Consider the following 27,309-nt stretch of genomic DNA (forward strand, 5'->3'; position numbering starts at 1 on the left):
CAGCTGGACTGCTGCCAAGTGAATTTTAACAAAGGCTTTCATTAATCTCTCTTTCTGTTATCCAACTAACATGTTCAGAAGGTAACTGTATTCCAGCTGCCCCATAAAAGAGGTCAGTAACATTACATAACATTGCACAGAGCCTCTCACTGCTTGTATATTGGCTTTGTTCTCTATGTTTCCTCTTAGGTATTTGCAGGCACTGGAGTCCCACCCAGTGCCTGCAGCTGTGTGTAACCAAAGGAGAGGCTGTGTAATGCTGAACATCTGATTCACTTAATGGGATAGAAAGGAAATAGAATGAAAAGAGGCTAAAGGAGCCAAAATTTTGTTTGCTCTGTATTATTTATATTGTTTGCTTCTTAGGAAAATAACCATGCTCAGTTCCAGATTTGTGTAAAAACAAACTAGGCACTCCTCTTCCAGTCTGGTTGGCATATTTGTTACAATTTGCATCACTTGAGAGCTTAATAAGTATGGGAATGTGGCCAACCTTTTATCAGGTTGTCATGGAAGAGACTTTAATAATTACAGACAGAAACAAACTGTAACTAACACTGGCAACATAATATTTTGGGAAAGGTTGGAGGGGTGAAACTCAGGCTGAGAATAAAAATAGTGGTTAATGTGTGGCATCTGTTGAAACATATTGAAACTGGAGAGATTGATTTGTTCCAGAAATCCACCAGCAAACAGCAGCAGACACCCAAGCTCTATAACTGAGCCATGTATCACAGAAACTCAGTCACATCATGTAAAGTTAAAATACGTTGGCTTTCATATTGCTAAGTAGGAAAGCTCAGCTAAAAAAGTCAAAGTGTGGGAGAGGTGCCATGTACACACACTGAAGGGACCTATTAGAATGGCAGAGATAAGGGAATGCATTAGTGGGGTGGAAGATTTTAAGCAAATGGGTGCTGTGCCAGCAAACCAAGGAATTATACTTTGTAGCCAGCAGTGGGTGAATAAAAGCAGCAACAAACTATGTGTTCTGTCTTAGAGTTTAAGAGTTTCTTAGACCTCCTGAGTGCTGAATAGCATACTTGGCAATCAGTTGAAAAATGAAATCCTGCTTACAATAGATGAAATACCCATTAGGTCATTGCTGCCCAGCCTTTTTGCTGAAGTAAGCCACCCAGAGGCAATGAAGTTGCCTCCCTACCACCCTTGTGACTAAGATGCAGCCATTCCCATCAGGTGACAGATGCATATGCATGACTCTTCTGACATGTAACACATGTAACTGGGTCATGTAACTGGGGTTTTTCCCTGGGTGTTAAAGAGAAGTCTTGAGTCCTGATCCCCCTAGGCAGTCATGTGCCAAGGCCAAAACTGCAGGTCTGCAGGGGAGGGCAGCAGTGGGTGTGCCACTGGTCTTCAAAATAGCTCATACTTAACTACCTTTCAGGAAAAGAGAGAAGTGGTGGCACTGGGCATTAACATGCATTAAGTTCTCTGAGAGCTGGGTCTGGTTTGCCAGCCATTTGTTGACTGCAGAGCAACATTTAGGCAGTCACATACCCAAAAGAACAGATGAATGAGTTCCCGTACCTTTAAGTAAACCCTTAGGGCACAAAGTGTTGGAAGCTGCGCTTGGGTCACAGCAACTCCATGCAATGCTGCAGGCTGAAGGAGGAGTGGCAGCAAAGCTGCCTGGAGGAAAAGGACCTGGGGGTGCTGGTCAGGAGTGGCTGAACACCAGCCAGCAGCGAGAGCAGGTGGCCAAGAGGGCCCGTGGCATCTTGGCCTGTTTCAGAAAGAGTGGAGCCAGCACAACCAGTGCAGTGATTATCCCCCTGAACTCAGCACTGCTGAGGGCACGTCGAATCCTGTGGGCCCCTCACTACAAGAAGGACATTGAGGTGCTGGAGCATGTCCAGAGAAGGACAGCAAAGCTGGGGAAGGATCTGGAGCACAAGTTCTGTGAAGAGTGTCTGAGGGAGTTGGGGTTGTCTAGCTAAGAGAACAGGAGGTTGAGGGGGAACCTTTTTTGGCTTTCTACTACCATTTGAAAGGAGGTTGTAGCAAGATGGGAGTCAACATCTTCCCCCAAATAAGAAGCAATGGAACAAGAGGAAATGGCCTCAAGTTGTCCAAAGGATGTTTAGATTGGATAGCTGGGGAAATTTCTTTGCCAAAAGTGTTGTTAAGCACTGGAACAGGTTCTCCAGGGAAGTGTTTGAATGAGCATCCCTGGAGGTATTTAAAAGATCTGTAGATGTGGCACTTAGAGACATGGTTTAGTGGTAGACTTGGCAGTACTGGGCTTACAGTTGGACTTGATGATCTTAGAGGTCTTTTCCAACCTAAACAATTGCATGATTCTATAGCAGCCAGGCAGGCCTGCCAACTACCGGAGGTAGTGCCTCTCCAGGAGAGAGATTCTCTTTTGGATATCCTGGTAATATCCTTTTCAGACTAAAAGATGAAGACATACAGCTCAAGCACAACTTACTGGCCTTTGACAGACTTTGATTACCTAGTCCAAAAAAAGATCCTGTCACATACAGGAACTTGTTGAAGGGATTCTACCTTCAGGAAAGTCTGCAAGAAATGCCAGGGTTTATTTTCCACTGGATGGTAAGATAGAGCCCACTCTGTTTTTAAAATCCAGTAATCTCTCTCTTCTGCCATGAGTTGGCTCAGGATAGAGCTGAAGGAGGGGTGAAACTGATTTCCTGCACAGCAAAACTATTAAATTGAAAAAAAAAAAAATCATCTCCAGCAAGTATGAAAATTTAAAATGTTTCCAAGGAGCTACCATGATTAAAAAAAGCAGGTTAATTTGGAGTGTGGCATTTGAATCTGATTATTACCAAGTATTTTGTGTCAGGATCAACCATTTTCCTAAGGAAACACCCTCCAGCCTGAGTAAAAAAGCTCCCCACCCCCCATCTTCAAACTCCCCAAAACAATGCCTGTAAAACTAGCAGAAATTTTTAGAAGTTGGATCAACTTTCAGACCACTTTTGTCCTCAAGATAGGGGTTTCAGGGAAAGTATAGAAGTGTCAGAAGCAGAGTTTTTGTTTTGAAAATCAATATTTCCCACCAAAAAATGTTTTGCTGAAGATTTCCAAGCCATTTTAATTCTAAAAAGGCCAAAATCAGGAATGTACATGAAACACTGAGCTACAGAATTTCATTTCCACTTTAGAGCTCTTCAATAGAGGTAAACTAAATTACTCCAAACAGCTGTTCAGAGTAAATTTCATTTCACTGAAAGTGAAGCATTTTATGGAGCTAGTTTTCATCCAGACAGTACTAAAGAGATGGGCAGGCTTTTCCATATTTTGTTGCCTAGTGCCTTGCTCAGAAATCACTACATGTGCAAGTTTCAAACTCCCATTTTGTAAAAAGCTCTCCCTTGATTCAGAGCAGGTCTTGAACTTGAAGCTGCTGTACCCCACGCATACCAGTCCCCTCACTGCTGGGGATTCAGCACTCACATACTTCTCTTGCCAAACTGCAACATTTGAACAGAAATTCTGTTCAGGCAAAAGCATTCGAAAAGTGTTGGTTTTCATTCCAGTGTGGAATTCAAATCAAACTTTGAAACCTCAGAATTTCTACAAAATGGAGTTTTCCTCCAGTCAGCTCAAAGGGCTGCTTTGTGTCTTGGGATCTTGCAAAATAACTAGATCCCAGTTCTGTGTCTGGGACCATGTTTTGTGACTTTGTGTTTCTGGGAATTTTTAAGACATTGCACAAGCTTGCAATACATCGGTGTCGATATATTTAGCTTGAGTTCTGCTAATATCAAATATATTCTTTCTCTGCTCTGTGGCTTTGACTAGCAGTTGAATAGGCAGCAGCTTTGGAGCTCACAGGAGCAGCAGACAGCAAGGAAGTAGTTCTGTCAGCACTGGCTGGGCATTCTGCTGCCCTGCCATTCAAGTGTGTCCTCATTTCACTGCCATTGTTTTACTTATTCCTTCCAAAGTTCAGTGACACTAAAGTTGTATCAAAGGCATGAAAACCAACCTAAAGAATTTGCAAGCTCTAGGGCTTTGAAGCTCCCTGACTGAACAGGGGCTGTACAGTGTTTCCATTTTCCTTGGCACCTGAGCCCTATTCCCTCAAGGCTTGGGTAGTGTTAAGGGTTATGCAGATGGTTTGTGCTTAGTTTAAACCACATACAGGAAGCTTTCTTTTAGCTCAACTTCTCCATTGTTATGCTATATTAATAGGCTCTTTTGAAGCTTAAGAAAGGACTGATCCACCCAAATAATAGTTGTGGGTGGGGAAAGTTATTTAGGAGCACGTTTGCAAAACATGAAAGGCTGTTTCATTTAACCATTTCCTTGCCTGCCTGTACAGCCAGGTTTTGCTCATTCCAGTGCTCAGAAAGAAGAAGGTGCACTCCCATTTTTTAAATTACGAGGTTTCAGTCATAGGTATTTATTTATAAGTGAACATATTTATTCTTAGATTCCTGTAGTCAAGCCATAAAATGTTGGCTAGCCACTATGCAAACATACAGCTATGCTCTGAATTTTGATCCTGTCTTGATTTTCTACACAGATTTTGCAGAGAAGTACCCCATCCTTAGTTTGTGCTGGAATGACTGACTTGATTCTGCTCTTATCATCAGGCAAAATCAAAGACAGTTCCAGAAATTACTTGCTTGGGACACATCTCAGTGCCACCAGCTCTTTGCTCTTGCTATCCCCTTTAATTCTCCTGTCAGGCAGCTTGGTCCCCTCCTAAGCTTAGAGTTCAGTCTTGTCAGTCCTGACATTCAGTTCTCCCTGATGTGTGCTCATTCTTGCACTTCCCAAACATTGAGTGGGATTTGCCTCATATCTTAAATACTGAAAATTAGCAAGCCTTTGTCCCTGCTGCTTTAGGTGGGGTTGTGCAGCTGTACACTTTTTACCCCCTGCTTCTCTGCTTCCTCCAAGCGACCATGCCAAAGCGGATGTGTCACTTTGCAGCAGGGCTGCAGGATGATACAGTGCTCAGGGGGAAGTGGCCAAACTGCTCAGCTTCTGCTTTGATTAACTTTTTTTTACATTCTTTTTCAAGTAACATTTGCAACATTGACAGTTTTTTCCCTTCTACCCAGAAATTCCCCTGCACCGCAAGCAGAGCTTTCTCTTGTGCAAAAAGAGGAAGAGCTGAAGGAACTAAGAACTCTGCTGGAGAGTTCTCAGCTGTAGAGCAAAATAATACAGCCTGCTCTAGGACATTGTAGGAATGATTGGAGATCCTCACACAGTCCATAACAGTAAAGAGCAGGGTGTGTTTCTCCTCAGTTAGAGCTGAACATGCACCCAGCTGCCTCTGACTGCTTGAAGGACAGCTAATACATCTTAGGGCTTTTGTCACTCATTTTGAAAGATATTTGTATTTCAGGTATCTGGTCTACATGCTGCAGCTCTGTGGCAAAGAAAAATTACTTAAGAGGCCCTAAAGAAACATTTTCATCGGTGTGAAAGAGTATATCCTATGTTATAGATGATATGTTACTCATTTCCAAGGGCAGAGTCCAGACTTAAGCATGCTTTTCTGTGTTCAAGAAAAAACACCAAAAAAACGAAACCAGCAAAACCGAACCCCAAATATTCAACAAAATTACTTTCTCTAATTGTTACAGGTCATAGTTGTGTCAAGTAGTTGTGACCTGCGTGCAGTCAAAACTCCAAAACAGCCATCCCACAATGCAGTCTGTTCTCCTCCACCAGGGTGTTTCCCAAGTTCTTAATAAAGCAGTTTTTCTAGAAGCAAAGAATGCACAAGGGAATAAGCAATGCAAATCTATTTACCGACAGTGACATTTGACTTTCTAAATATATTCCTCCCGTAAAAGCCATACAAACACAGCAGGTTTTTTCTCCTCTTCAATATGTTTAAAAGCAGAAGAGTTGGCTTTAATCTGTGATGAATTTTTAGGTATTGTTTTGATTTAAAATGTAATAATTTTAAAATTTACTAACATTTTGTTGTCAAGAGAAACTACTGGAGAACAAGGATTTGTGGTATGCATAGGTCTGGAAGGAGGGATTAACTCAAGTTCTTTTGCATAAATAAAGGAAATATATTTTTGTAGGTACTGCTAGTGCATGTCATTGACCTGTGCTAGGCTGGGAATGACAGTGCTAGAAAGGCACTTCTTCTTCATTGAAACCCTCTGAGAGGCTAGGATTTAATTACTCACTTGCATCTGGTCGATGAACCTTTTAAACAGGGGAAGCACATCCTGTTTCAGGATGCAAGCCTTTTTCCAAATAAAAAGAATATACTTTTCAGATGTCCTATCACCTGCCTTTGAACAGCTTGTGGCTCCTGCTAATTGCCAGCTGGGTTTACAATGGAATAGTGATTACAAGTGAAATTGGAGGGTCAGAGGTACTGCTTGTTCTAATTGTAGACTTCTTACCCTTATCCGTTTCAGCATTGCTCACCTTTGTTTTGAAAGGCACAGAGTAGGGGAAACAGAGACTTGTGGCTAATGTAGTTAGTGACAGCTTCCCTTCAGAGCTTATTAAACTTTTCCTTTTCATATTGACTTATTTGGTCTGGTGCACAGAGCCTGAGTCAACGACGTGGCTGTGAGCATCCGCCAGAGCATCATGCTGCCACCACAAGCCACTTGCTTAACTGTAGCTGCAGCTTCATTTGTTCAGTCCATTCAGGTTAGGCTCCCAGGACTTCTTCCTAACAATTCCCTCCCTCATGCAAAGATGATATAGTACATTTTATGTGACTCAAAGGAAGAAAGAGACTAAGAGAATAAATTTCCATTTGTTCGATCAAATCAGTTTCAGATGTAAACTCTGGCCCTCCTTTTATCTCTTCTTGGAACAAAACTGTTCCCTTTTAAAATGGTTGTCTTCCCTAAGAAATACAGAACTAGTAGTTTTTACTAGTAGTTTTTAGAGGTGACAGGGCAGCTCTTACCTATAGGATAATAATCTGTACTCTTCCCAGAACACATCCCTATTCTACAATAGGTCCCTGTTGTTCTTCTATTCTCTATATGTTCCACCTAAGAATATGGTGGAACATATAGGGAATAGAAGAACAACAGGTGGTGTGCAGTGCACCAGGTATGGAGTTTGGAGTGAACATCTTCTTTACAGCAGAAAACCAGTGTACAGCCAGCAAGGAACTCACAGAGGAAATTTTCCAATACATAAATCCATATAGAAGTACCTGGAGGGTGGTGGTGGTGACTGTTCTGAGCCCATTTACATGCAGATGTTTGAATTAGTTCTAGCAACACTCACATACATCAAAGCATGAGAATGATTTCTGTTTTTTGGGTCTATATGGAGGCATACATATTTGTGCCTAAATATTTTTGTATAGTGTGTGAACAGACTTCCTGAAGATGGCTTTTCTGGGATCCTACTAAAATATACTGGATCTGGAGTAATAACTGGACAAGTGGGAGTTCACAGGCTTCATTGTCTGTTTATTATAAAAAAATGAATATGTTTTAGTAATTAGTGGTTAAAGGAGCAGTTCTGTCAAGAATACATTGACAGTACTCCGTACAGGAGACTTTGGCTATTGTATTCAGGAAAGTGAAGATTTCATCCATTATGTATTAAAAGCTTGAGAAAAGAACAAAGATAATAAATTACATTAGGTTCTTACTTGTTCAGTTCTGGCTTTTTATAAAGTAAGCAGACAGGGAAGTCATGGTAAGCAGAAGCCTACATACAAAACAACATTTTGAAGCAAGAAAGCAGTGACAATTTTTATTTGCTATTAGTGGGGAAGATAATGTATTGCATTCTGGATAAAAATTATAATTATTGACAGCCTTCTGTAGATATCAAACTATGATATAACTTCATGCATGCCTTCCTTCTGTTCTTTACAGATGACCCCCATAAACCAGAGGAGAAAGATGAAATTTCCAAAGTCACAATCATAAGTCTTGTCCCATTACTGGTGATTTCTGTTGCTGTGATTGTTATCTTTTATGCCTACCGCACTCACAAGAAGAGGAAACTCAGCAAGGCATGGGAGAAGAATGTTAAGCCCAAGAAGCATAAGGACTGCAGTGATGGCTGTGCCATTATGTTAGACGATGACCGCTCAGACATCAGCTCCACGTGTGCCAACAACATCAACCACAACACAGAGCTGCTGCCCATTGAGTTGGACGTTGTTGTTGGCAAAGGAAGGTTTGCTGAAGTATATAAAGCCAAATTGAAGCAAAACACATCAGAACAGTATGAAACTGTGGCGGTCAAGATTTTCTCCTATGAAGAATACGCTTCCTGGAAAACAGAGAAAGACATATTTTCAGATGTAAACCTCAAGCACGAGAACATACTCCAGTTCTTGACAGCAGAGGAACGTAAGACAGACCTTGGCAAACAGTATTGGTTGATTACTGCCTTCCATGCTAAAGGAAACTTGCAGGAGTATCTCACACGGCACATTATCAGCTGGGAGGACCTCTGGAAACTTGGCGGGTCCTTGGCCCGAGGGATTGCCCATCTGCACAGTGATCACACACCCTGTGGCCGTCCCAAAACACCTATCGTACACAGGGACCTAAAGAGTTCCAACATCCTGGTGAAAAATGATTTAACCTGCTGTCTCTGTGACTTTGGGTTGTCCCTGAGGCTGGACCCTTCCCTGTCTGTGGATGACTTGGCTAACAGTGGGCAGGTAAGTTAGAAGGTTGAAGGGGGAGCAGGTAATGTACCAGTTTGTCAGTTCCTGGGCTGAAAAGATGAAAAAAGCTTCTATGGCAGTTTTGACTTAAAATAATTTAAATTAATGTGAATGTGTTTATAAACAAAGAGGCTCTAAACATTAAAGAAACAACAAGAGGAGTGCAATGTAGGTTTTGTTATGATTGGAGACCTGCATATGTGTGTGTGCAACCATCCTCTCACTTATACCAAGCATGTATGAGCTTGTTAGCAAATGTTCATGGTGCTGCTGCAATGCACACACACAAATACAATAAGGATCTGCTTCATGTTGTGAGGTTTTGACACAGTTTTCATGCCTGATGACATTACACTTCTGTGTGACTTGATCCAATCCTGGTCTGCCCCAGCATACATGAAGTCAGTCTTGCATCCTCAAAAACTGTAAGCACATAACTACTGAGAGATATAATTTTAAAATTCAAAAAAAGAGACCTCTTGAATGAATGGTACATTCTCCACATGTAAGCAAATACAAGGACGTCAAATAAAAATAATTGCCCTGTTGTGATTTTTCAACTAAGGAGCATGGATAATACTCATCTGCTTCACAGGGATGATTATGAAGGCGTTGAAGATTACCTGCATCTACATATTTTATCATCTCTTTTAATGAAAACTCCCATAGTGTAAATTCAGATCATTTGTTAACTTAATTCCTAATAGTTTAATTATACATATATTTGTGTATTTCTATATTTATATTTTTATACATGGGTCACTCAAATCTTGTCATTTTAAACTGACTTTTACCTCACATGGAACTAATATTTTAGCCTAGAACATTTTCAGGGACAAATCTTTAGTCTGTGTTGTTCTGTTGAGTTCACAGGAGTTTTACTGTGCTTTATCAAATGTGGATATGCCTTTGGATGTCTCCTTATTGAAAAGCAACTGTCCTGATCTCATTTTTAGAAGATCTATTAACCAAAGCCAGGAGTGAATGTTAATTAGTGGAGTCATATTTAAAATACTACAAACACCACTCTATTGCATATCATTTTTTTCCATCATGCCAGATCTTTTTAGAGTTCAATGAAGTCATACCAGATTGTCAGTCATAAGACTGGTCCCATTTGAAGCAAGACAAGGACTCTGAAATTCATTCAGACACTTTGCTTCAAGCAGACCCTTATTGCAAGCAGATTTCTCTGGCATTGCTTAGAGTCACTTGGAAGTAGGAGGATACTGCCACTTCCACAGTCCACACCAGCACTGATAACAAAGTACAGGGCTGCCCAGATCAGGTTATGGCTTTGGAGTTAGTGTCCTTGGGCACTGATGTTGAGGCTGACTGTTTTATTTTGTTTAGCTTCAGTGAATCTGTTTGGGGGTGACCCAGCTGGTCTCATTCTTCTCTGTGACAAGGAGTATGAGTCAATTGATTTGACTCCAACCTCTGCCTCGTTCTTTTTGGGCACACAAGAGCAACCCACTTTAATTCCCCAACATGTCGGCTTCAATGCTGTAGCTTTTATTAAAGAAGTCTTGCACCAAGATTTGCTTTATGCATAATTTCTAAAATTTACCCTTTGACTCAAACACTTGCCACCAGGAGATTCAATTTTATAACTTGTATAATGGAGCTGACCCAATTTTTAATTCAATAAAAACTTGAGCTTTCGATGAAATAAATAAGAGTGTAAGTATTTAACTGTTTTACTGGTCATCCTTAGACACCAATATTGAAGGCAAGTTGTTGGGATTACAAAGCCATCTTCTTTCCAATCTACCCAAATACCTTCCATATCATGCAGATATAGCCATTATTGACTACAATACCAGGCTGGAAACCACCTTTCTCCCCTATAGAACCTTTGCACTCTTTTGAGTTTGGTCATCCATGATGGTTTATATTTGCAGACATTACTTGATGTGACCATATAAATCTGGACCTTCTTCACACTGTGTTCAGAGAACTGGTAGGTGGCTGCAAGGACCGCAGTTCTGTACCTCAGCAACATCAGCACCCTTGTAATAGATGGTTTCCCATATCAGATAATGGGAAATACATACTGCCTCTCTGACTGATGCACCTCAGGGCATGAAACATCTCTCAACAGCTTGAAAGAAATGTAAGACCTCCAGTAAAAAAAGATTCAAACATCACATAAATGAAGAGAGATGGTCCCTCACTAGAAGTTTTGGAAAATCAAGAACTGAAAGCAGACTGATATTTGCAAGGAAGAAGCATATCCAGACTCTAGAGGTCCAATCAGCTTGGAATCTCCAGAGTTCAAATACCTAAAAATGCCTTTGAGACTCAGGAGTCACTGGTTTTCAAGATACAGAAAAAGTGTCCTTGGCCAAAAGACCTAATAATCTAAATGCAGATAAAAGGATATCTAAGGAGGATGGATATAACATTGGCTTGATAGCATTCTTCAAGTCAATTTTTGTCTGTGCTTTCTTCTGTGCATGTTAGTTGTAGGCCTTCATTCTCCACTGTCCTGCAAAAGTGCAGTATCCTTTCCATTGCTGCAAAGAGCATGTTAAATGCCAGACCAGAACAGAACTTTGTGGCAATGTGAGGGACCTGTGTTTAGGCATCATTAATCTTGTTAAAATCTGCAAGGTTTCAGATGTTTGCCAATGTGCACAGGTAACCTCTTTAAGTTTTGGATGGGATGTGCTTGGAGAAGAAATCATGTGCTAGAGTAATGGTGGGTAGCAGCAACCTCTGCTCCAGTGTTTCCGTATGTACATTTTATGTAGGGAAGGGAGTTGGTGCTCACCTCGGTGGTGCTGAGACATGACTGTCCCAAGTTCCTTTTCAGTGTATAGCTGCTATTCACATGCTAGGCCTTAAATTCATCAGTGTCAATGTAGCAGAGAACTTAACTTTGGGACTGCACACACTGAATTTTTTTTCTGTCCTCTGTTTATAAAGGCTTTGATCCTACAACCATTCAGATATTTTTGACACAGAGATTGTCTGCTATTGCAAGGTCCTATGACAAAGCTATGTTCTTTATCTTTTCTTCTTCTTACGATACTTTCCACTTTTTGTGGAACATCTTCCCATTTGCCCTGAGCCTGAGGTGATAAGACATGTTTACAGAAGCTTATAAAAAGAGTATCATAGGGCTCTCTCAAGACTGTACATTTACTATGTGGCTGTCTGCAGTTGCAGACCCAGGAACTGAAATGATCTTTTGCAGCCCTGCTTGCCTCTGGGCTCTGGAGTGATTGCTGTAGTGTAAACAGCTCGTTTAAATCATATGTCCTACTGCATCACCCACTTACGTTTGTTCATGTCTGCCATTAACCAGTCTTCAACTTGAAGCTGTCTTTGCCTGATGAAAGACTTCTGTTTGTAGTTTTTCAAGGGGGATACGTTATTTATACCCTGTGAAGAGTTTGTCATTTGAGAGCAACTGTTGAACGATCCAAGAATTCTTCCTTAAATCCTTTCTTGTGATAAAAACGGACTTTTAAACTTCACCTTCTGTAATGCAAAATCATAATCCAGATCTCAGCAAAGCTGCTAAAGTCATTGCTGAAAATTGCTCAGTATGAATAAAGTTTGTGAGAATGTTTTTTTCAAAGGGGCAGATTTTTGGTTTCGATTCAAATGTGTGGTTCTGCATTCAGTATTTGTGCGTTTGCTTTCTTCTCCCAGGCCTGCATTTACTCTCCTTTTAAGCCTGCCATGAAAAGAAACAGCTAACACTGTAATAAGCTGTGCAATATAATACAATGTGTTTCTTGCTCATCTGAAAGACACTTGGTCAGCAGCAATTGCTTCAGGCCCAAAGGCTGGAGTTTGTCTGTGAATGGCCAAAGAGTGAGAAAATTTATCAGTGTCAAAATTACTTGATTAAGGAACTAAAAAGGGCTTTTTTTTTTTTCCTTACCAGGAGAGGTGCAAGTAAGTTGGTAGTCAGGACAATGCCAGATTCCCCTGGCAGCAGAAAATATGGCCTGTGCCAAGTATAGCCTGAATTTTTGGATACATGTCAAATGGCAGTATTTCTGTGAAAGCTGAAGTTAAATCACAGTGGAATCCAAAACATGAATTGCAATTTCAGCTTGTGAGCTCTCCCCAATCTCTTCTCCTGTAGGTTGGCACAGCAAGATATATGGCCCCTGAGGTTTTGGAGTCCAGGATGAACCTGGAGAACATGGAATCCTTCAAACAAACAGATGTGTACTCCATGGCTTTGGTCCTCTGGGAAATGACATCTCGCTGTAACGCTGTCGGAGGTAAGTGCCATCTTTTCTTCTCTCTAAAAGTATGTTGAGACAGACATGCTCTCATGGTTGTCTGGGGAGAGGACGATTCTTTTTACCTATCATAAGCTTTTCTGGTGTATCTGGATGCTGTAAATTAACAGTCCTTCAGTAGTGTGAGATGCACATGTGCATGAGCAGGCTTGAACACGAAGCACTGAGCACATGAGTAAACTGATCCTCGGTGTAAGGATAAGTTTGCTGTTAGGTGGGTCATTTCTAAAGATTATTAAAGTCTGGTTTCCCTATGACATCTTGGGTAGCCATGGATGGACTCAGTCTGGTTGATCTATTCAAAATAATTGGAAACATAAATCAATTTGAAATATTAAACTGAAAAGTGATAACTGTTCCCATTTACTTTCATGGAATGTTAATTCTCAAGCCTAGTAAGGGCCAGTTAAGTGTCACATTTACTAATTGATAATTTCCATAAGAGGCATCATAGTGGGATGGAAAGTTTCCTGTTTTCCCAAAGTCACCAGCTGCTGCACATCATGCTTTGTGATTTTGCAAGAGATCATCCATATGAGAAATCAAGGGATGTTTGCGGTATAAAGTGTAGTAACAAAATAAAAATGATTGGAACTGACTATCAGAACAACTCCATGAAAAGCTGATGTGTTTGTTCATATTCAGAGTTTCTTCTGAAACCAAACTCTCCCTTTCTACTTTGCCTAAAGTTGATCCAAAATTCCCAGTGTGCAACACTGGTATGTGCTAGAAATCAGAAGAGTTGCCGTTGGGATATCTACAATACATGTTGCCATGCTTGAAGTTTTTTACCTTTCTTCAGGAACTAAAATAAGACAAAGTTGCATGTCAAATTCTTAAGCCTTCTGGAATTGTCTAAGAGTCATTCTAAAAAATACTGCTGCATAGTTCAGGGCTCACACAGGCAGTCTAAGGAGCAGGGCTGTAAAAGGTAACACTAACGTGGATATTATAGTGGATATGCAACTGTGATTTGATTTGTTATCCTTCTTCCAAAACCACAGAGGCTCTCTTTTCACTGGACTTGGCACGGTTCCACCTTGAAGGGCTGCCATAGACGCAGAGACAGGACAGTCTTGCAGGCTGGAGCACTGTGCTATGAGGAACATAGTGTACAGGAGGGAAACCAATGTCCCAGGGGAAGATGTGCATAGCTGCTCCTTGTTTCTCTAGCAGCATCTGTGGGATACCACAAGTGAGGTCTCTGAAGCCACTCTGCACAGTGACTGTGTGGCTGCACCACGATGTCCATGGGCAGGAGGGAGGAATTGCCTGCATCTCAGTCTCCTGCTCTGTCTGACCAGCATTTGGTCTTGCTGGGTGGGCTGTATTGTGGGCGACAGATTTGCCCCTGTTTGCACCCTGCCAGGAAAGCTACAAAGTGAGTATGTGTGCTGAATGTGCTAGCATAAAAGCATGAAAAGAACACCAAATTCTTTTCTAGTCAAACATTTAAGGGTAAAACACTTGGTGGTTCAAGAACTGAACCTCAGTCTGACATATTACAAGGCAAACCTGTCCATATTTAAATGGATCATGGTCATGCCTGTTTCTAAGTGCATTGGCACAACGTCAGCCTTTCATTAGCACTTTTGTAAATGTGGCAGAGGAGATTTAAAACCTGAAATAAAGGAACTGTGCCCTGTCTCATGATCTGTCTCTGTTTCTTGCATTTAGGAACTCACCTGAATAGTATAAATATGAGCTGTTCACAGTGAAGTCTTTCATCTTTGATGATGCCTGAGTCCCTTCCTGTTCAGATTTGCTGAGTAGGGCAAAACGAAGATTGCAGCAAAAGCAAACCTTATTGCTGCTGTTCTCAGAAGGCAACTGCTAAAAGAGGATATAAAGGGAGTTTCATAAGGAAGGAAAATCACCAGCATGTTTAGCTAGAAGAGATTGACCCATAATAACCTTGAGAAGAAGAGCTGAAGTTATTTCAGTAAAGGGAAATATTTTTCTGGCCCAGCATCCCCTTTCAAGTGATGCTTAACCCCCACCCACATCCTGGTTTTCCCTATTCATTTCATCCCTCAGTCATTCTCATCTCCAGAAACACATTTCTTGAATTTTATTTCCCTATTTCAGTCATCTTTCCTGAGGTGAGGTCCCCAGCAAAACCCCAGGAGCACTAGAGCAGATCTCTAGGGGTTGGAACTTGCTCTTAGCATCTCTGGCTAAAGCAGTTAAACACAACTCCCAGGATGTAGATCCCTTAACTTGTCACTGGCACTGAGCTGCAACAGCAGTGCACCATTACTCTCATTTCCTTCTCAGATCTTCCCCTGGTTCGAGCAGTCTGGTTATCTTTGCAGCCAGCTGGTGAAATACCCTTACAGTGATTCATGACTGCAGCTCCCCCTCTGCTTTCCTTCTCCATCTGTCACTTGTGAGACTCCCTCCTCTCCTCACAGCCTTTCTGAGGAGCTGCCTCTGCTCACGCAAACCCCTCTTTTACTCCTAGACTGTTTGGCAATGAGAAAAATGTCTTTGCACGTGAGGCAGAGTAGGCTGACCTGATTGCAGACAGCCTTTTCAAAGGAGCCTAAAAGATCCAGGCTCTGTCTTTGCAGGGCAGGCTTGGCTGTGGTGTCAGCTCAGGGCAGTTTTGAGGGTCAGAGTGGGGAGTCTTAGCCAAGACAACAGCATTAACAACTTTATTTAGGGAGGGAAGCATGCAAGGAAGGGGGGCTAATTGCCTTTCAGCCACACAGAGGTACAGGGACTTACTTCTTTTTCAAAGGGAGCTCTCGGGATTCATTTGTCAGCGTGCAGGTGTTCGGTGAGTGTGGGAGGTGATGCAGGCAGGTCCTTTCACTACAGACTCTTTGTCAAACACAGCCTCCACTCTATGCCAGGCCTCTTCAGTCAGCAGACATTTAAACAAAAATACCCAGCAGCACAACCCATACTGTGAAGCTGCTGTAGTAAATAAGCAGGTAGGGATTGGCTTTTGTGAAAGGCCATGCTGTTCGTTGTTACTTTGTTGTGCTAAATATGGAGAAGCAGAAATGGGGCTCAAGGGAAAGGGAGACAGAGGCAAAGATCGAGGTTGACTGATTTTTCACCAGAGTATAATTTAAGAGGCATATTTAGAAACTCAGCAATACTACTTTGGGGAGAACTTCAACTGTTCCACACTGCTGTTAACTTGGTATTTCATTCAGCACAACAGCTGTGCACCAGATGCTGCACGTTGCAAGAAATATAATTTTCATCTCAACCACTTGCTTTCAGAGTGACACAGCTTTGGTGACTGAGACAAGTGTAATTTCTCTGACAGCCTCCTAGAAAGAAAAGAAAACCATCTGGTTTGAATCGCAACTGCTATGGGTGAGGGACTATTGGGGGGGGCAGGGGAGAAGGAGGGGAAAGGGAACTTTTGGATACACAGGTTTGGTGAAGAGGAAGAAGAGAAAGCCCTCAGAAAATGGCGATGTTGCTCGAGCAGTATTGTACTCCTGGAGTGGTGGCTGGCTTCAGTGTGGTAGCAGAGCTTTGTTTAAAATGGCGGCCTTGCTTTACCCGAGCTGTGTTTCATGTGAATGAAATCAGGAGTAATCTTATGCTTACTTGGAAAAAGTCAGCCAAGAGTCACATTTTGGCAACTAAACATTTGTGCATCCTGTACCTCATGAAATGCTCAGCTTCCATCACACTGACGTGGAGCGGTGACGTTCCTGGCAGCAGGGAACAATCAGATGGCCTGTGCAGCAGGGCTGTGCCTGCACTGTGGGCCCTGAGGTGGCTACAGCTGAGGGCTGATTTAAACTTCTCCTTCTGTGAAGCTGAGCTCAATCAGGGCATGTCTGCACTGCATTGGCTTGTAGTGGCATACAACCCTGCTTGGTAGATCCACACAGTGCAGTGTCACCCCATGACAGGCACCCCTGTCCTGGAAATTCTCACAGTGTCACCACAGTGCTACATGTAAGGTAGCAAGTGCTGTCCTTCAACAAGCCCATGTGGCAGTGGATAAGGTCACTGCACCACACCCCGTGCTGAGCACTGATGTGCTCTGTGTTTGCCACTTTCCCACCTCAGGATTCACTGAGCAGCCCCTAAGCCTGGTGGCAGGGCTCATGCACTCCCAAATCTTTAGAAGGGGGATTGTATCTTAGATCATCAGATGTGAAGTCACTTAGGAGGTATGCGTGCACAATGAGTTCACTCATCCCAATGCATCCTTCCCTCAACAGGGAAACCTAAGGAAATCTATGAAGTAAGCATTTAACAGCATCTTAAACTTGTCCTGAAACAGCTTTTGGGCCTCTGTTTTGGGCATTATTTTCCCTTTGTGCAACTAGTGCAAGTTAGCAGATTCAATACCCAAATTCCTCTAGCATGAAGAAAGACACCATCTGAACTATCTGCACACACTACCTGTGTTTGCATGAGCTGTCACAGCAGCTCCACCATCAATTGATTTATCCCTTCTTCCCCCTCATAAGCTCTAAATAAAGGGGCATTTCAAAGGAACCTAGAAGTTACCAAACACAAGCTCACTGCTGTGGACTGTGCCTCACAGTTGAGTTCTGCTGGCCATTCACCTCACTCCTGCTTTATCCTGCATATAAAACATCATCCAACATGAGAAGTTGTCCCACAGAAATCAGCAAGACAGATCACATAAGGGAGTGTCAACAGGGTTTGTGGTATGCTCTTCTGACCCAAAGAAAATTTCACTGCAAAAAGCTTAGAGTAGAAAAAGACCACAAGTGAGCCAAATGTTCCAAGCTTTCATCACACAGAACAAATAGATTTTCAGTAATGTCTCCGTTTGGAGCTAAAAATCCTATCCCAACCTTTCTAAAAACTATAGCTAGGCCAATGTCAAAAGAAACTAGAGGTACAGCAGTTAGTAGTGCAAGTCAGCTCTCAACCATAAAGATTAAATGCTGGAGGTTAAAGTTGAAGGAAGTCTGCCATTTTTGAATGCTAAAGGTTCTGTAGTTTGTGGTTCCTGATATATTTATGGTACTTCATCCAGTTGTCATTTTTGGTGCCCAACTGGTCTAAAACCAATGAAAAGAAACATATAAGGCATGAGAAATAGAATCAGCATCTGTATAGAGCCACACACAGGCATCTAGCCACAAACATCTTAACCTACCTCAAATTGACATCTGTTACATCTACTGCAGCACGTAAACATGATCCACGAATAACACCAGCTATTACTGCAAAACGTGTCTGACACTTGAGATTCCACAGCATTAGGATGACTTACTGCATGAGGATTTAGTGGGCTTTTTTTTCTTTCCAAGGGAGAGAGAAGCATGATAAAAATAGCAAGGAGATGCCACATGCTGTTCAACCTGAGGGAAGGCATGACTGTATTGGTAGAAAGTCATTACAGTGAATTGGCATCTGGCCTAAATTTCTCTTTCTTTACCATAAACAAAAACAAAGCAACAACAAAAAATCCAAATCTGAAAAATTTATTCAATCTTTATATTTGGAAGAGGAATGGTCATAACTTACAAACAATTTCTTAAACAGAAAAAATGTATTATGAACCTGTCAATTGCCAGGAAGGGTTTTCCCTTCTCCTGCTTGACCCATCTCATTAACTTGAGCAACCTTGAGATTAAATTAGTGAGAGGGAACAAGTCAGCACCACAGCACTAGCTTCCCTCTGTTGGCCATTGAGACTCCTCTAACTCCTCACCCTGAAAGATCTCAGAACCTTGGCTGGTGTCCATGACCACTACCACAACTGAACCATGACTGATGGAGATGGTGCAGGAAATGGCCATCTAGGTCATGTGATTTAAATTCTCCTGGTGAATTTTTGTTATAATATTTTTGTTAGCTTTGAACATATAGGTATGTGCAGTATAATTATTGTGCATCTGCTGCATGCTAACCCAGGTCTGACTAGCAACATGGCAACTTCCCAATTCATTTCTAGAGCTAAAGTTATATAAATTTATTTTGGCTGAGTCATCTCAGACTCAGATTAATGTGGGTGAAACTGGTTTGCATTCTTGCTCAGGAAAGAGAGTAAAGCAGACTTTGGCCCTTGGGTCTTAGAAGATGGAAGTTTTGTTTCTGGACTATAGCCATTCTCCAGAGCATCTTGTGGAAAGTGGCCTGCAGCAGATGGCTAGGGAGAAGGAAGAAGAGCTCTGCAGGAGGCATCTATGGGGTGATCTGCTGCCCTGCACACAGTTGTTTGCAGCTGAATCTCTAAATGCTGAGCATTTGAAGCACGAGGTTTAATATCCCTTCCAAAATGTTTGTTATTGTAACTTGGCTATTCTTTTTAAGCATTAGCCTGATAAAGTCTTCGTCTCATGGCCATCACATACAAGTGAGATCTACAGCCTGACTTCAAGGCTTTGGGGAAAAATCCAAAGATAGTTGTCTTCAATTCTACCTTGTTTTTATCATGAGACATGACAGAAGGCTCTAAGCTGTGTCATCTTGATTCATAGCTATTTTCACTAGCATATCATATGACCCCATCCTTACCTTTCTCTCCCAAAGTGAACAAACCCAAGTGTTAGATGTTCTTCCCATTTCTTCGAGGCCTTTAATCCTTATTCATGCATTCTCTGCAATTTTTAGCCCTTTAGAGGAGTGAGCAACACTGGGCACTCAGTTGAACTTGGTTGTAGCATCATGCAGCAGTGGTTTGTCTCTCTGCTCGTTTGTCTCTGTTCACACATCATCTGGGTATTCACATGCATTCTCCAGACTTCTTTGTAGATTATACTTCAGTTTTGCTTGCCCCCAATTAATTCCTAGAAAGAAATAAGAAGCAGCAGAACAGGCCAACTTCATAAATCTTTATCTGATAGCAGCAAGTCATTAGGCCTGTGAGTAAAGTCTCCATCTGTTCCCAAAGAAACCACAGCATTTTCTACACTGTGTCAGCATCTACTATAATATTTCCGCTCTCAGAGATTTCTTGAGTTTTCTCCAAGGGTCCCATATGTCTGCCTCTTCCTTTCTCTCTCCAAAGAAAAGCAAAGAAAATATGCAAAATGCAAACAAAAACTAGAGTGGCAGCAGCCCCTTTAGAAAGCTATGCCCCTGTATCACAGGCCAAAACTGATCCATTTTGGGAAGGAAATCTAAAATAAGAGCAGACTACTACTTTCTACAAAAGAATGCAGCTTAGGAGTAAACAAGAGCAGTATGGCAGCTTCCAGCATTGCTCCTTAACTGTATCTTTGCCCTTTCCAAGCAACTGCTTTGTCCCAGCAATCCTCACATTCACATCTACCATGACCAAGATTTCAGTTTATATTTTATCTGATAAGTGTGTGTGGACTCCCGGAGAGCTAAGGGTGACCAACTGTTCGAAAGCTTAGCTCATGCAAAACTCACCTTAAACCTCCTGTGCATTTTACCTCAGCAGAGATTGAAAGGCTCACAAATAGATTACTCTGCTTCTTGGACTGTTGCTAATATTATTATGTACTAAAGGGTTTAAATGAGAATTGTTTTGTTGGCTAGGAAACAAAAGGGGAGGGAGGGAGTGTGTGTGAGAAACACATTTGTAACATTTTTGAAAATGCCAACTGGCTTTGCTTTGTTTGGAGCTGGTCAAGCAGAACAGTGGCAGCGAGCAGCTAATCAGTAGCTCCTACTCCTCAGAGAACAGCCAGCTCCCTCCACTCTTGGCACCAGCACAGCCCAGCTAAATACCCTGTGTTTGCTTCTTTCCCAGAAGTGAAAGAGTACGAGCCCCCATTCGGCTCCAAAGTGCGAGAACACCCTTGTGTGGAAAGCATGAAGGACAATGTCCTGAGAGACAGAGGGCGACCTGAGATCCCCAGCTCCTGGCTTAACCATCAGGTAAGAGCACCACACGTGGGCAGTGGGAGCTGCACTGTACATTTAGCTGCTGCCTGAAGCCTGAACCTTAAACTCAATGCCCTGCCCAAGAGGCTGCACCTCTCTTTTCATGGAGAGGTCTGTGACACATGGAGAAACTCCATCACAGAGTGGCACTGGTGCTGAAGTGGTTCAGGCACCACAGTTCTCTGCACCATGCCTGCCCCAAAGCCCTGGTATTCCTACTGCACACCAGTGTAATCTAAAAGCAGTCAAAACAGAAACATTGGAAGTCTGAGATCCAAAAATCATCCAGAGAGCCGCAGAATAGTTAGGCCCTTAAAGCACACTGTGTGTAGGCTCTGAAAGGGCAAAGAAAACAACTTCACACATGAGCCTCTGTTGCAGGCAGAATGAGAGCTTCAGACAAAATTTATTAGAGAAGCCCTGCTGTTGAGTCATGAGGTACAGAAAGGATCCCCTTGCTTTCTAAACTCCTTCTCAGAGAGGTGTCTAGGTGTGGCTGGGTTCAGTCTCAGCCCCAGATTTTGTCAAGTTTACATTTTAAGGATTATATAGATGCAATTGAACCATTATACAACTTTGTCCCACATGATTAAGGTTGCCAAACCAGATATAAAATATAAATTATTTATTATGATAATAACTAGACAAAAAGGTCTTAGAGTTATGTACTACACAGTGTAGGAGCTGTAACTACTCATATAGTGTGCACTATGAAGCAATATTGAAGCAATCATATTAAAGCAACTGTACTAAAGGTAGCAAAACCAATTATTAACTTAAGATTGATGTCAGCCACCCATGCCAACAACCTTAGGCAAATCTCTCATGCTCAGCCTCGAGGAGTAACCTTGAGGGCATGGGAGTAACCTTGAGGCATTGGACTCCTCAAGGGGAGGAATGTCTACACTCATTTCAAGAAGGGTTATGTTAGAAGATGCTGTTGTTAAAAAGTGGGACTGGGCTTTCATAATATAAAGCAATGGACTGTCAGTCAGATGTCTCCAGGCCAGCTCAGTCAGCTCAGCAGCTTTAGATAAGTTATTAATAGTATCACTTGTTTGTTCCTTTGTTGGGCAGTTCACCAGGTCTGCCACACCTTCACATCACTATCAAGATGTTTAACTTTGAGCCAGGCTGGTTTCAGCATTATTCAACACCAAAAGCAGCATGATGCCCTTCTCCATTCACCACTGGCAGCTTTGCAAACAGGGCACTGTTCAATTTGTTTTACCCCATTTCCAGGGAGACCATCCTACTACAGAGGATCTTCAGCAGAGAAAGCAAATCTGAGTACTTTACCATGGAAACCAGTTGTATCCCAGCTGTTGACAGGTTTAATGAAATAGGAAATTAGTCTTCAGCAAGCCAGTCTGGTTTTATTCAGGTTGTGCATTAGCAGTCCATTTCCCTTGCATATCACAAAGCACTTTGTCAGCTTCCTCCATTCACGAGCACCATGGTTGCACTTCCTAGGCAATGGTAGATTTTTCAGTAGAGGAAACTGAATGGAAACAAGCCAAACACATGCATTTCTTCACCTTTGCTCTCAGTAGTTTTATCAGTAGACATAAAATGTGAATCATATTAGAGGCTTGGTCATTCCACTTCTCAATGAAATATGCTGAGTGGTCTTTAGTGACAAAAGGAAGGTATCACAAAATTTTACAGAAGCCCAGGCAACCAAGAATATCATCTACTGTTTCCATCAGGAGCAATGTAACACTCCCTTTTTAATTCCATTTGGGAAGTTAAAATCAGCTACTTAAAAAAGACCAAGTGAGTTGCTAAAATCAATCATCTTTCCAACCAGGAACACCTGCCACCTGATGACTATGGCAGAATGCAGCCCCTTCCTGGACTGCAGGAACTTGCTCCTTATGTACTCAGCTGTGAGGTGTAGGGCTGTTGAGGAGGGGCTTTTAACAAGGGAAGAAAGTTGAATTTTGAGGGAAACCTGGATATCTGATACTACCAGCACTAAAAGCCCTTGACAGCAAGGCTGAGTGTGCAGAGAGTTGCAGGTTGAGGTACTGGGGTAGAGCTGTAGGATACACTGTGGTTTTAATCACCTCTGGGTTTATAAAGCAAGTAGAATGATCATGATTTGGACCTAGGTGTCCTGCATTTGACTTCAGAGGTTTCTTCCCTATATAAAACCCACACCTCAAACTGCCCCCAGCACAGAGCACCCCACCAACTGGGAGGGCCATGCATTGTGCTTATGTCACCAGAATGGGCACAGCTGGCCCCAACAGGGTTCAGCTAAGAGTCTAAGGAAGGAGATGTCTGATAACATGCTTAGAGGACATTTAATGAAGGTGGATTTGATTCCCTTTGCCTGAATCCCTTCAGTGTTTCACATTGTGCTAAGATGCAGTGATGCATCAGTTTCTACAGTGCTGTGATGGTTTGCAGCAGCTGAGGATCTGCTTTGAATTCCATAGAAGTTGTTCTTACTGTAATGGTTCTTCCATATTCATTTCCTTCCTCTGCAGTTGTGTTTTTGTAATGAACTCATTATTCATCATGATAAAATTCTGGAATGGATTTACATATTACAATTACCCCCACACCCCCCTTAATGAGATTTGTTGCACTATTGATTTCAAGTTAATGTTTAATATTTAATTTAATTTACTGCTTGTAATTTCAATGCCAGCAGAAAACTAATGTTATTTGTATACAGACAGTAACATTCTGCTATTAGCATTGACATCAGTCAACATCACCAATTAGGTAAATTATACAATTAATGCAGTGTTGTGAAATGTTATCTTTTTAAATAAGTTTAAGATAAATCCTACTTAATGGGCTTTTAGTATCATAAAACAAAACTCAGTTTCCTGTGGCAAATACTTCATGTTTATAAAATTCATTACAGAGATGCAACTGGGTTTTTGCTCCTGAAAACATTTGCATTGGAATTGAAATGAAGGTTAAACAGTTACAACTGTGAGTGATGTGCTTAAGTGTTTGTGGGACTGTGGCCCATATTTGCACATAGATTTAGGCAGTCTACAAGGAATTCATAAAGAGCTGATATACAGCCCAATATTGCTGGCAGTCAGAATTCTGTTTGAAAAACCCAAGCAGAATTCAGGCATGCAGAGGCATGGGTTGAGCAGGAGGTCATGTTATCCAAGGATTCTGATCATATTTATTAAACAAAAAACCCTGCTTGATTCTATATCACTAGTCCGAAGCATCGTTGTTCTTGTTATATCAGACCACGTGCCCAGAAATGACAGTTCCAACTAAAGGGCTGAAAATATTGTAGTAGGGTTTCTTAAAAAAAAACCAAAAAGAAAAAAATGCCCCCATGACAGAAGCAGCAGATCTGATAAAGAACCCCCAGGACACACGTGAAATAACCCCCAAAATTCTGAGGGCACTGAAGCAGCTCTGTGAGAGAGGCGTTGCTGGTGGCTGCCCCCGTCACGGGCGCTGTCTCTGTGCTCCCTGCAGGGCATCCAGATGGTGTGTGAGACGCTCATCGAGTGCTGGGACCACGACCCCGAGGCGCGGCTGACGGCGCAGTGCGTGGCCGAGCGCTTCAGCGAGCTCCGGCACCACGACAGGCTCTCGGGGAGGAGCTGCTCCGAGGAGAAGATTCCCGAGGACGGCTCCGTGACCACCGCCAAGTAGCGCCTGCCCGAGAGCTCCGGGACGGAGGGAAGTCGCTCCTAGACGTGTTCACCTTGGCAAAGGAAGAGGTCTTAATCAGTGCCTTGACTTGCTTCCTGGAGGACTGAGGCTGTCACTACTCCCTTTAAGCTCCAGCTCTGGACAGGGAGATGTATTCTGGGAATTACAAGCTGGGGGAGTAGCAGTCATACCCTAGCACTGGCGGCCAGCATCATGTCATAGGAGGAGCTATACATGGTAGCACTTCCTCAGGAAAAGGATTTGAAAATAGCCAATAACATTATGCACTTTATTAATGCCTGTATATAACTATGAAATTGCTATTTTTATATATATATATACATATATATATATAAAAAATGTGTGTGTATGTGTATATATATATGTATCTATATATCTATAAACAGTCATGTCCTGGGAAAAGAAAAGTTATTAAAAGAAAGTGCTTCCAGGAAATTACCAGTACATTAGAAATCCCATCCCTTAGGGAAGGAGCCTGGGGGGACTGGTATAGCACCACACCAGCAATTGTGCACTAAGCGTTCTGCCAAAAAATAGGAATGAGATGCAATAAGAAGATGACTTTCAAAGCATGTGCTGTGACCACCTGGCTGTCATCCTGCTGTTCACAGGAGCAGGAGCAGTCTCACAGCAGACAGGCCAAGTTGACTTTGCAGTTGTACTTGCATGGTCCTGCAGCACATTGTGGAAAATTCAGGATTGCCTTTTCCCTCTCATCTTAACCCCAAAGTGTTCAAAGTGTTCCAGAACAGGCATGTGAGGAGGTTTGGTCCATCCCACATGTGTTTTGTGAGTTCATTAATGTTGTATGTTTATTGCATTGAATTCGTGCTGCTTGCAAACAGGTTGCAAAGCATCAGCAGGATCAGTTTTCCCCTCCTCCCATCCCCACCCCCAAACCATAGAGAACAGGACAGGGCCAGGAACAATCCAAGCAGATGTTTTATATTTGCTGTGCATTCTGAATGTGGGCAGTCCTATTATTTTTCCCCTGTCTTTTACCTTGATTGTGTTGCTATAAGAACAAACTTTTTTTTCCTTTTCCCTGTACAATGTGTCTAATTGCTAGGCAAACCACAGTGTGACTGTTCCACACTTTCCAAAGTAAGAGGCAGCAGCTGTTGCCTTTATTTTTGCAAAAAGACCTTGGAGATGAGGGAAAGCTCCATAGCAATAGGTTAATGGCATATCCTGCCCTCAGCATTGCTTGCATTTAGGGCTGCCTCAGCAAGTCAGCAATTCAAAGAATTAAAAAAAAAAAAACAAAAACAAACCAAAAACAAAGAAAGACTTTTTCAACAGGATCTTTCAGACTTCGCTGGCATTCTTTCAGTTCCCCAAAATGCTTGAGACAGTTGACATCACATTGGGCCTATATACATGATAGCAATGTGTTTAAGAAGTGTTAAAAATTTTGTCTCTAGGTGTTTTACAGTAATTTATCCACTTTTCTCTTCCTCATGGCATGTCAGCAGGCCTTGCAATTTAGAAATTTAACCAGCACAAACCAATCCTGGACACATGTATCTGGTGTGGTTTATTAAACACCTTTGACAGATAAACATCAATATTCCTCTCAAAAATTTTGCCATGCAAGTCAATAGGAATCATGCTTATTCAAATAGGAGTTAAGATTTATGATGGCAAATACTTTATTTGAAATGGTTTTGTAACTGCTTTCTTTTTTTTTTTTTTTTTTTTTTTTTTTTTTTGCATTTTAACCAAACTGCTCAGAGATGTTAAAACAGAGTGGGGCAAAACCTCCACACCTACAGTGGAATTTAGAGGATACTATGGCATTTTTTTAGGGATGGAATGTTGTAAATTCACAGGGCCATAGGCAGAGGTAGGAGATGTGGGTGGGGAGTGCATCCAGGGAGGTAGAAAGTCATTACAGTGGTAATGACTCAGTCTCAGCCCATTTCTCTTCCTCCATCCACCCAGAAGGTCAAGGAATGGCAACCCATAGTTCCTGACAGTACTGACATTTTTATGGGGTTTTTTAACACTACATGTAAAGGAAAATTTTTATTCTTTTAAGGAATACTTCACCTGTACATCATGTATGAAATAGGAATGTGAGGAATATATACTCTTGTATATCAAAGGTTTCAAACACTTAACTTGCTTTGTAAACTGTTTTGAGGGGGGTTTTGTCTTGTTTTGTTTTGTATAAATCAAATGTTTATTGGAGTAAATAAAATAACACCAACTCAAGTTCGTCTCTGGAGCATCCAGGATAGGGAGAGGGTTCTTCCTAAAATGAACCCTATCCTAAAATGATTCAAGTCCATTTCTTCCCACCATGGGCCTGAATGTCACTCTCAGTCTGTGCAGTGTGCATGTGATGTGCTTTGCTAAAGACTCCTTCCCCTCGTCTCCACCCTGCCCTTCAGCAGAGCAGCACCAGCAGATGGCCAAACTTGCTGGCCCCTTAGCCTCTGCCCTGTTATACTTTCACTAGTCTCAAAGGAAAGGAGGGAGAAAGGCCTTACAGCTGGTGATTTCCTACTTCAGCATTGCTCAGGTCTCAGACATGGTTTAGTCATAGACTGGGCAGTTTTGGGTTAGCAGTTGGACTCTGTGATCTTAAAGGTCTTTCCAGCCTAATGTATTCTATGGTTCTATATTTAGAACCATAGTTAGACCTCAGTCATTTTGGTGCTGATATTCAGGTGAGCCAGAAGACAGCCCACTAAATCTGTGTCACTGAGAAGTGCATGATTAATGTGCTTGTGCCTTACAGCTACTGCTCTCCGCAAAGAGCTTTCACCTTTTTAAGGTGATACCCCTCCCTTGGAAGGCATGCAGAACACAGACTGAAAAAAAAAAAAGAGCAAGATACCTCCCTCTGCCCTCTTCAAATTGCCTTGAATGTTACTTGGGTTGAATCTAAGCCTTTTCACAGGGTGCCATCCACCA

The 27,309-nt window shown here is 42.0% G+C and overlaps 1 protein-coding gene across 3 annotated transcripts in view; it reads left to right on the forward strand.

Moving 5' to 3' along the window:
- Positions 1-26,604, forward strand: part of TGFBR2 (transforming growth factor beta receptor 2) — a 61,051-nt gene extending 34,447 nt beyond the window's left edge. For all 3 annotated transcript variants that reach the window (XM_077177105.1, XM_054632223.2, XM_077177110.1), the window contains 4 exons: positions 7,833-8,632; positions 12,744-12,885; positions 20,588-20,715; positions 24,187-26,604. In XM_077177105.1, coding sequence (XP_077033220.1) covers positions 7,833-8,632; positions 12,744-12,885; positions 20,588-20,715; positions 24,187-24,366 — 1,250 coding nt within the window. In that variant the 3' untranslated portion in view covers positions 24,367-26,604. The remainder of the gene's footprint in view (positions 1-7,832; positions 8,633-12,743; positions 12,886-20,587; positions 20,716-24,186) is intronic.
- The last annotated feature ends 705 nt before the right edge of the window (positions 26,605-27,309 follow it).

The sequence above is a fragment of the Agelaius phoeniceus genome, chromosome 1 (assembly GCF_051311805.1).
Source record: "Agelaius phoeniceus isolate bAgePho1 chromosome 1, bAgePho1.hap1, whole genome shotgun sequence".
In the NCBI taxonomy this organism is placed as follows: Eukaryota; Metazoa; Chordata; class Aves; order Passeriformes; family Icteridae; genus Agelaius; species Agelaius phoeniceus.